Source organism: Oncorhynchus masou, unplaced genomic scaffold (assembly GCF_036934945.1).
Source record: "Oncorhynchus masou masou isolate Uvic2021 unplaced genomic scaffold, UVic_Omas_1.1 unplaced_scaffold_682, whole genome shotgun sequence".
Lineage (NCBI taxonomy): Eukaryota > Metazoa > Chordata > Actinopteri > Salmoniformes > Salmonidae > Oncorhynchus > Oncorhynchus masou.
The window spans coordinates 188653-200246 of record NW_027013271.1 but is presented as its reverse complement, the minus strand read 5'-3'; the positions used below and the strand labels follow the sequence as shown (position 1 = coordinate 200246).

At 47.3% G+C, this 11594-nt stretch overlaps 1 protein-coding gene across 1 annotated transcript in view; it reads left to right on the top strand.

Annotated features, from left to right (window-relative positions):
• LOC135536902 (unconventional myosin-XV-like) overlaps nt 1-11594 on the top strand; it is a 192614-nt gene that overhangs the window by 113556 nt on the left and 67464 nt on the right. Inside the window, 2 exon segments of the mRNA XM_064963124.1 lie at nt 7798-7913; nt 8489-8624. Coding sequence (XP_064819196.1) covers nt 7798-7913; nt 8489-8624 — 252 coding nt within the window.

Genomic DNA, 11594 nt, shown 5'->3' with positions numbered 1-11594 from the left:
GACCTTCTTTTCAAAATGGTTGACGAAGTCATCTGCAGAGAGGGAGGAGGGGGGAGGGGAGGAGGATTCAGGAGGGAGGAGAAGGTGGCAAAGAGCTTCCTAGGGTTAGAGGCAGATGCTTGGAATTTAGAGTGGAAGAAAGTGGCTTTAGCAGCAGAGACAGAGGAGGAAAATGTAGAGAGGAGGGAGTGAAAGGATGCTAGGTCCGCAGGGAGGCGAGTTTTCCTCCATTTCCGCTCGGCTGCCCGGAGCACTGTTCTGTGAGCTCGCAATGAGTCGTCGAGCCACGGAGCGGGAGGGGAGGACCGAGCCGGCCTGGAGGATAGGGGACATAGAGAGTCAAAGGATGCAGAAAGGGAAGAGAGGAGGGTTGAGGAGGCAGAATCAGGAGATAGGTTGGAGAAGGTATGAGCAGAGGGAAGAGATGATAGGATGGAAGAGGAGAGAGTAGCGGGGGAGAGAGAGCGAAGGTTGGGACGGCGCGATACCATCCGAGTAGGGGCAGTGTGGGAAGTGTTGGATGAGAGCGAGAGGGAAAAGGATACAAGGTAGTGGTCGGAGACTTGGAGGGGAGTTGCAATGAGGTTAGTGGAAGAACAGCATCTAGTAAAGATGAGGTCGAGCGTATTGCCTGCCTTGTGAGTAAGGGGGGAAGGTGAGAGGGTGAGGTCAAAAGAGGAGAGGAGTGGAAAGAAGGAGGCAGAGAAGAATGAGTCAAAGGTAGACGTGGGGAGGTTAAAGTCGCCCAGGACTGTGAGAGGTGAGCCGTCCTCAGGAAAGGAGCTTATCAAGGCATCAAGCTCATTGATGAACTCTCCGAGGGAACCTGGAGGGCGATAAATGATAAGGATGTTAAGCTTGAAAGGGCTGGTAACTGTGACAGCATGGAATTCAAAGGAGGCGATAGACAGATGGGTAAGGGGAGAAAGAGAGAATGACCACTTGGGAGAGATGAGGATCCCGGTGCCACCACCCCGCTGACCAGAAGCTCTCGGGGTGTGCGAGAACACGTGGGCGGACGAAGAGAGAGCAGTAGGAGTAGCAGTGTTATCTGTGGTGATCCATGTTTCCGTCAGTGCCAAGAAGTCGAGGGACTGGAGGGAGGCATAGGCTGAGATGAACTCTGCCTTGTTGGCCGCAGATCGGCAGTTCCAGAGGCTACCGGAGACCTGGAACTCCACGTGGGTCGTGCGCGCTGGGACCACCAGATTAGGGTGGCCGCGGCCACGCGGTGTGGAGCGTTTGTATGGTCTGTGCAGAGAGGAGAGAACAGGGATAGATAGACACATAGTTGACAGGCTACAGAAGAGGCTACGCTAATGCAAAGGAGATTGGAATGACAAGTGGACTACACGTCTCGAATGTTCAGAAAGTTAAGCTTACGTAGCAAGAATCTTATTGACTAAAAAGATTGAAATGATACAGTACTGCTGGAGTAGGCTAGCTGGCAGTGGGTGCGTTGTTGACTTTGTAGGCTAGCTGGCAGTGGCTGCGTTGTTGACACTACACTAATCAAGTCGTTCCGTCGAGTGTAATAGTTTCTACAGTGCTGCTATTCGGGGGCTAGCTGGCTAGCTGGCTAGCTAGCAATGTTGATTACGTAACGTTACGTTAAAAGAACGACAATAGCTGGCTAGCTAACCTAGAAAATCGCTCTAGACTACACAATTGTCTTAGATACAAAGACGACTATGTAGCTAGCTAGCTACGATCAAACAAATCAAACCGTTGTACTGTAATAACCAGACCTGAACTATAACCTGAACTAACCTGAACTATAACCTGAACTACAACCAGACCTGAACTACAACCAGACCTGAACTAGAACCAGACCTGAACTAGAACCAGACCTGAACTATAACCTGAACTACAACCAGACCTGAACTACAACCAGACCTGAACTACAACCGGACCTGAACTACAACCAGACCTGAACTACAACCGGACCTGAACTACAACCGGACCTGAACTATAACCTGAACTACAACCGGACCTGAACTATAACCTGAACTACAACCAGACCTGAACTACAACCGGACCTGAACTACAACCGGACCTGAACTATAACCGGACCTGAACTATAACCTGAACTACAACCAGACCTGAACTACAACCAGACCTGAACTACAACCAGACCTGAACTATAACCAGACCTGAACTACAACCAGACCTGAACTATAACCTGAACTACAACCTGACCTGAACTACAACCAGACCTGAACTATAACCAGACCTGAACTATAACCAGACCTGAACTATAACCAGACCTGAACTATAACCAGACCTGAACTACAACCAGACCTGAACTACAACCTGAACTACAACCAGACCTGAACTACAACCGGACCTGAACTACAACCAGACCTGAACTACAACCGGACCTGAACTACAACCGGACCTGAACTATAACCTGAACTACAACCAGACCTGAACTAGAACCAGACCTGAACTACAACCAGACCTGAACTACAACCTGAACTACAACCAGACCTGAACTACAACCGGACCTGAACTACAACCAGACCTGAACTAGAACCAGACCTGAACTATAACCTGAACTACAACCAGACCTGAACTACAACCAGACCTGAACTACAACCGGACCTGAACTACAACCAGACCTGAACTACAACCGACCTGAACTACAACCGGACCTGAACTATAACCTGAACTACAACCAGACCTGAACTACAACCGGACCTGAACTACAACCGGACCTGAACTATAACCGGACCTGAACTATAACCTGAACTACAACCAGACCTGAACTACAACCAGACCTGAACTACAACCAGACCTGAACTATAACCAGACCTGAACTACAACCAGACCTGAACTATCACCGGACCTGAACTATAACCGGACCTGAACTATAACCTGAACTACAACCAGACCTGAACTACAACCAGACCTGAACTACAACCAGACCTGAACTATAACCAGACCTGAACTACAACCTTCACTATAACCAGACCTGAACTAAAACCAGTCGTGAAATATAACCAGACCTGAACTATTACCAGACCTGAACTATAACCTGAAATACAACCTGAACTAGAACCAGACCTAAACTATAACCTGACCTGAACAATAACCGGAACTACAACCTGAACTATAACCAGACCTGAACTATAAAAGGACCTGAACTATAACCAGACCTGAACTATAACCAGTCCTGAACTATAACCAGACGTGAACTACAACCAGACCTGAACTATAACCAGATCTGAACTATAAAAGGACCTGAACTACAACCAGACCTGAACTATTACCAGACCTGAACTATAACCTGAAATACAACCTGAACTATAACCAGATCTGAACTATAACCTGAACTACAACCAGACCTGAACTACAACCAGACCTGAACTACAACCAGACCTGAACTATAACCAGACCTGAACTACAACCAGACCTGAACTATAACCTGAACTACAACCTGACCTGAACTACAACCAGACCTGAACTATAACCAGACCTGAACTATAACCAGACCTGAACTATAACCAGACCTGAACTACAACCAGACCTGAACTACAACCTGAACTACAACCAGACCTGAACTACAACCGGACCTGAACTACAACCAGACCTGAACTACAACCGGACCTGAACTACAACCGGACCTGAACTATAACCTGAACTACAACCAGACCTGAACTAGAACCAGACCTGAACTACAACCAGACCTGAACTACAACCTGAACTACAACCAGACCTGAACTACAACCGGACCTGAACTACAACCAGACCTGAACTAGAACCAGACCTGAACTATAACCTGAACTACAACCAGACCTGAACTACAACCAGACCTGAACTACAACCGGACCTGAACTACAACCAGACCTGAACTACAACCGGACCTGAACTACAACCGGACCTGAACTATAACCTGAACTACAACCAGACCTGAACTACAACCGGACCTGAACTACAACCGGACCTGAACTATAACCGGACCTGAACTATAACCTGAACTACAACCAGACCTGAACTACAACCAGACCTGAACTACAACCAGACCTGAACTATAACCAGACCTGAACTACAACCAGACCTGAACTATCACCGGACCTGAACTATAACCGGACCTGAACTATAACCTGAACTACAACCAGACCTGAACTACAACCAGACCTGAACTACAACCAGACCTGAACTACAACCAGACCTGAACTATAACCAGACCTGAACTACAACCTTCACTATAACCAGACCTGAACTAAAACCAGTCGTGAAATATAACCAGACCTGAACTATTACCAGACCTGAACTATAACCTGAAATACAACCTGAACTAGAACCAGACCTAAACTATAACCTGACCTGAACAATAACCGGAACTACAACCTGAACTATAACCAGACCTGAACTATAAAAGGACCTGAACTATAACCAGACCTGAACTATAACCAGTCCTGAACTATAACCAGACGTGAACTACAACCAGACCTGAACTATAACCAGATCTGAACTATAAAAGGACCTGAACTACAACCAGACCTGAACTATTACCAGACCTGAACTATAACCTGAAATACAACCTGAACTATAACCAGATCTGAACTATAACCTGAACTACAACCAGACCTGAACTACAACCTGAACTATAGCCAGACCTGAACTACAACCTGAACTATAACTAGACCTGAACTATAACCAGACCTGTACTATAACCAGACCTGAACTATAACCAGACCTGAACTAGAACCAGACCTGAACTATAACCTGAACTATAACCAGACCTGAACTAGAACCAGACCTGAACTACAACCAGACCTGAACTATAACCGGACCTGAACTATAACCGGACCTGAACTATAACCAGACCTGAACTAGAACCAGACCTGAACTATAACCTGAACTATAACCAGACCTGAACTAGAACCAGACCTGAACTACAACCAGACCTGAACTATAACCAGACCTGAACTAGAACCAGACCTGAACTATAACCTGAACTATAACCAGACCTGAACTAGAACCAGACCTGAACTACAACCGGACCTGAACTACAACCAGACCTGAACTAGAACCAGACCTGAACTATAACCTGAACTACAACCAGACCTGAACTACAACCAGACCTGAACTACAACCGGACCTGAACTACAACCAGACCTGAACTACAACCGGACCTGAACTACAACCGGACCTGAACTATAACCTGAACTACAACCAGACCTGAACTACAACCGGACCTGAACTACAACCGGACCTGAACTATAACCGGACCTGAACTATAACCTGAACTACAACCAGACCTGAACTACAACCAGACCTGAACTACAACCAGACCTGAACTATAACCAGACCTGAACTACAACCAGACCTGAACTATCACCGGACCTGAACTATAACCGGACCTGAACTATAACCTGAACTACAACCAGACCTGAACTACAACCAGACCTGAACTACAACCAGACCTGAACTACAACCAGACCTGAACTATAACCAGACCTGAACTACAACCTTCACTATAACCAGACCTGAACTAAAACCAGTCGTGAAATATAACCAGACCTGAACTATTACCAGACCTGAACTATAACCTGAAATACAACCTGAACTAGAACCAGACCTAAACTATAACCTAAACTATAACCTGACCTGAACAATAACCGGAACTACAACCTGAACTATAACCAGACCTGAACTATAAAAGGACCTGAACTATAACCAGACCTGAACTATAACCAGTCCTGAACTATAACCAGACGTGAACTACAACCAGACCTGAACTATAACCAGATCTGAACTATAAAAGGACCTGAACTACAACCAGACCTGAACTACAACCAGACCTGAACTATAACCAGACCTGAACTACAACCAGACCTGAACTATAACCAGACCTGAACTACAACCAGACCTGAACTACAACCAGACCTGAACTATAACCTGAAATACAACCTGAACTAGAACCAGACCTGAACTATAACCAGACCTGAACTATAACCTGAAATACAACCTGAACTAGAACCAGACCTGAACTATAACCTGAACTATAACCAGATCTGAACTATAACCTGAACTACAACCAGACCTGAACTACAACCTGAACTATAGCCAGACCTGAACTACAACCTGAACTATAACTAGACCTGAACTATAACCAGACCTGTACTATAACCAGACCTGAACTATAACCAGACCTGAACTAGAACCAGACCTGAACTATAACCTGAACTATAACCAGACCTGAACTAGAACCAGACCTGAACTACAACCAGACCTGAACTATAACCGGACCTGAACTATAACCGGACCTGAACTATAACCAGACCTGAACTATAACCAGACCTGAACTACAACCAGACCTGAACTATAACCAGACCTGAACTATAACCAGACCTGAACTATAACCTGAACTAGAACCAGACCTGAACTATAACCAGACCTGAACTACAACCAGACCTGAACTATAACCAGACCTGAACTATAACCAGACCTGAACTAGAACCTGAACTAGAACCAGACCTGAACTAGAACCAGACCTGAACTACAACCAGACGTGAACTATAACCAGACCTGAACTACAACCAGACCTGAACTACAACCAGACCTGAACTATAAAAGGACCTGAAATATAACCTGAACTATAGCCAGACCTGAACTACAACCTGAACTATAACTAGACCTGAACTATAACCAGACCTGTACTATAACCAGACCTGAACTATAACCAGACCTGAACTAGAACCAGACCTGAACTATAACCTGAACTAGAACCAGACCTGAACTAGAACCAGACCTGAACTACAACCAGACCTGAACTATAACCAGACCTGAACTATAACCAGACCTGAAATATAACCTGAACTATAACTAGACCTGAACTATAACCTGAACTATAACTAGACCTGAACTATAACCAGACCTGAACTAGAACCAGACCTGAACTATAACCAGACCTGAACTAGAACCAGACCTGAACTAGAACCAGACCTGAACTATAACCAGACCTGAACTATAACCAGACCTGAACTATAACCTGAACTACAACCAGACCTGAACTATAACCAGACCTGAACTATGACCAGACCTGAACCAGACCTGAACTATAACCGGACCTGAACTACAACCGGACCTGAACTACAACCAGACCTGAACTATAACCAGACCTGAACTATAACCTGAACTACAACCAGACCTGAACTATAACCAGACCTGAACTATAACCAGACCTGAACTACAACCTGAACTATAACCAGACCTGAACTATAACCAGACCTGAACTATAACCGGACCTGAACTAGAACCAGACCTGAACTAGAACCAGACCCGAACTATAACCAGACCTGAACTACAACCAGACCTGAACTATAACCAGACCTGAACTACAACCAGACCTGAACTATAACCGGACCTGAACTAGAACCAGACCTGAACTAGAACCAGACCTGAACTACAACCTGAACTATAACCAGACCTGAACTTCAGGTCTGGTTCTAATTCAGGTTGTAGTGCAGGTCTGGCGGGTTCTAGTTCAGGCCTAGTTGTAGTTCAGGTCTGGTAATAGTTCAGGTCTGGTTATAGTTTAGGTCTGGTTGTAGTTTAGGTCTGGTTCAGGTCTGGTCATAGTTCAGGTCTGGCCAGACCCAGACCTGAACCAAATCCAGACCTCAACTAGAACCAGACCTGAACTAGATCCAAATCTGAACTAGATCCAGACCTGAACCAGACCATAACTAGAATCAGTCCTGAACTGAACCAGACAATTTTCATTGTTCTTGTTTGTGTTGGTGTTTGTGTGTGTATGTGTTTATGTGTTGGTGTGTGTGTTTATAGTGTCCAGAGAGTTGCCTGTAGAGGAAGAGACCAGCCAGACCCAGCTACACCACAGGAGCAGTGAAGAACACTACACTTACACTAACACACCCTGGAAGATTTACCTGAGGAAAGAGGTACACACACTAACACACCCTGGGAGATTTACCTGAGGAAGGAGGGGCCCACACACTAACACACCCTGGGAGATTTACCTGAGGAAGGAGGGGCCCACACACTAACACACCCTGGTAGATTTACCTGAGGAAGGAGGGGCCCACACACTAACACACCCTGGTAGATTTACCTGAGGAAGGAGGGGCCCACACACTAACACACCCTGAGAGATTTACCTGAGGAATGAGGGGCCCACACACTAAGACACCCTGAGAGATTTACCTGAGGAAGGAGGGGCCCACACACTAAGACACCCTGGTAGATTTACCTGTCAATGAGTCACAATCAATCATGATCCTTCAAGCCAATTAGGAACAAGTAAAATAATTGTTTGTCCAACCAATGAGCTCATTCCAAGTCTTGATATTGTCTATGTTGATGTTGTGGTACTGCAGGTGTTCTACCCTAAAGAAAACTTCAACACTCCTCTGCTATGTTGTCTATGTTGATGTTGTGGTACTGCAGGTGTTCTACCCTAAAGAAAACTTCAACACTCCTCTGCTATGTTGTCTATGTTGATGTTGTGGTACTGCAGGTGTTCTACCCTAAAGACAACTTCAACACTCCTCTGTTGCTGGAGCTGCTGTTCAGACAGGTAGTCCACGACACCTTCTCAGAGGCCTGCATCCGCATCACTCAGGAGGAGAGGACCAAGATGAAGGCTCTATTTGGTACCAACCATTAGAACCACCACAAAACACCATCAAAACAAAACACGACAACCCAACACAAAACACTACAACCCACCACACAACACCACAACCCACCACACAACACTACAACCCACCACAAAACACTACAACCAACCACACAACACCACAACCCACCACACAACACCACAACCCACCACACAACACCACAACACCACAACGCACAACACCACAACCCACCACACAACACTACAATCCACCACACAACACCACAACCCACCACACAACACCACACCACACCACAACACCACCACACAACACAACACCACAACACTACAACCCACCACAAAACACTACAATCCACCACACAACACCACAACCCACCACACAACACCACACCACACCACAACACCACCACACAACACAACACCACAACCCACCACAAAACACTACAACCCACCACACAACACCACAACCCACCACACAACACCACAACCCACCACACAACACCACCACCCACCACACAACACCACAACACCACAACCCACCACACAACACCACAACCCACCACACAACACCACAACCCACCACACCACACCACAAACCACCACACAACACCACAACCCACCACACAACACCACAACCCACCACACAACAACACACAACACCACACCACAACCCACCACACCACACCACAAACCACAACACAACACCACAACCCACCACACAACACCACAACCCACCACATAACACCACAACCCACCACACCACAACCCACCACACAACACCACAACCCACCACACAACACCACAACCCACCACACAACACAACACCACAACCCACCACACAACACCACAACCCACCACACAACACCACAACCCACCACACAACACCACAACCCACCACACCACAACCCACCACACAACACTACAACCTACCACACAACACTACAACCCACCACACAACACCACAACCCACCACACCACAACCCACCACACAACACTACAACCCACCACACAACACCACAACCACATTTACATTTACATTTAAGTCATTTAGCAGACGCTCTTATCCAGAACGACTTACAAATTGGTGAATTCACCTTCTGACATCCAGTGGAACAACCACTTTACAATAGTGCATCTAGATCATTTAAGGGGGGGGGGGGTGAGAAGGATTACTTATCCTATCCTAGGTATTCCTATCCTAGGTACAACCCACCACATAACACCACAACCCACCACACAACACCACAACCCACCACACAACACCACAACCCACCACACAACACCACAACCCACCACACCACAACCCGCCACACAACACAACACCACAACCCACCACACAACACCACAATCCACCACACAACACCACAACCCACCACACAACACCACAACCCACCACACCACAACCCACCACACAACACCACAACCCACCACACAACACCACAACACCACAACATAACACCACAACACCACCACACAACACCACAACCCACCACACAACACCACAAACCACAACACAACACCACAACCCACCACACCACACCACAACACACCACACAACACCACAACCCACCACACACCACAACCCACCACACACCACCACAACCCACCACACAACACCACCACACAACCCCACAACCCACCACACAACACCACAAAGCACAACACAACACCACAAACCACCACATTACACCACAACCCACCACATTACACCACAACCCACCACACAACACCACAACCCACCACACAACACCACAACCCACCACACAACACCACAACCCACCACACACCACCACAACCCACCACACAACACCACCACACAACACCACACCACAACCCACCACACCACACCACAAACCACAACACAACACCACAACCTACCACACAACACCACAACCCACCACACAACAACACACAACACAACACCACAACACACAACACCACACCACACCACAAACCACAACACAACACCACAACCCACCACACAACACCACAACCCACCACACAACAACACACAACACAACACCACAACACACAACACCACACCACACCACAAACCACCACACAACACCACAACCCACCACATAACACCACAACCCACCACACAACACCACAACCCACCACACAACACCACAACCCACCACACCACACAACACCACACCACACAACACCACAACCCACCACACAACACCACAACACCACAACGCACAACACCACAACCCACCACACAACACTACAATCCACCACACAACACCACAACCCACCACACAACACCACACCACACCACAACACCACCACACAACACAACACCACAACACTACAACCCACCACAAAACACTACAATCCACCACACAACACCACAACCCACCACACAACACCACACCACACCACAACACCACCACACAACACAACACCACAACCCACCACAAAACACTACAACCCACCACACAACACCACAACCCACCACACAACACCACAACCCACCACACAACACCACCACCCACCACACAACACCACAACACCACAACCCACCACACAACACCACAACCCACCACACAACACCACAACCCACCACACCACACCACAAACCACCACACAACACCACAACCCACCACACAACACCACAACCCACCACACAACAACACACAACACCACACCACAACCCACCACACCACACCACAAACCACAACACAACACCACAACCCACCACACAACACCACAACCCACCACATAACACCACAACCCACCACACCACAACCCACCACACAACACCACAACCCACCACACAACACCACAACCCACCACACAACACAACACCACAACCCACCACACAACACCACAACCCACCACACAACACCACAACCCACCACACAACACCACAACCCACCACACCACAACCCACCACACAACACTACAACCTACCACACAACACTACAACCCACCACACAACACCACAACCCACCACACCACAACCCACCACACAACA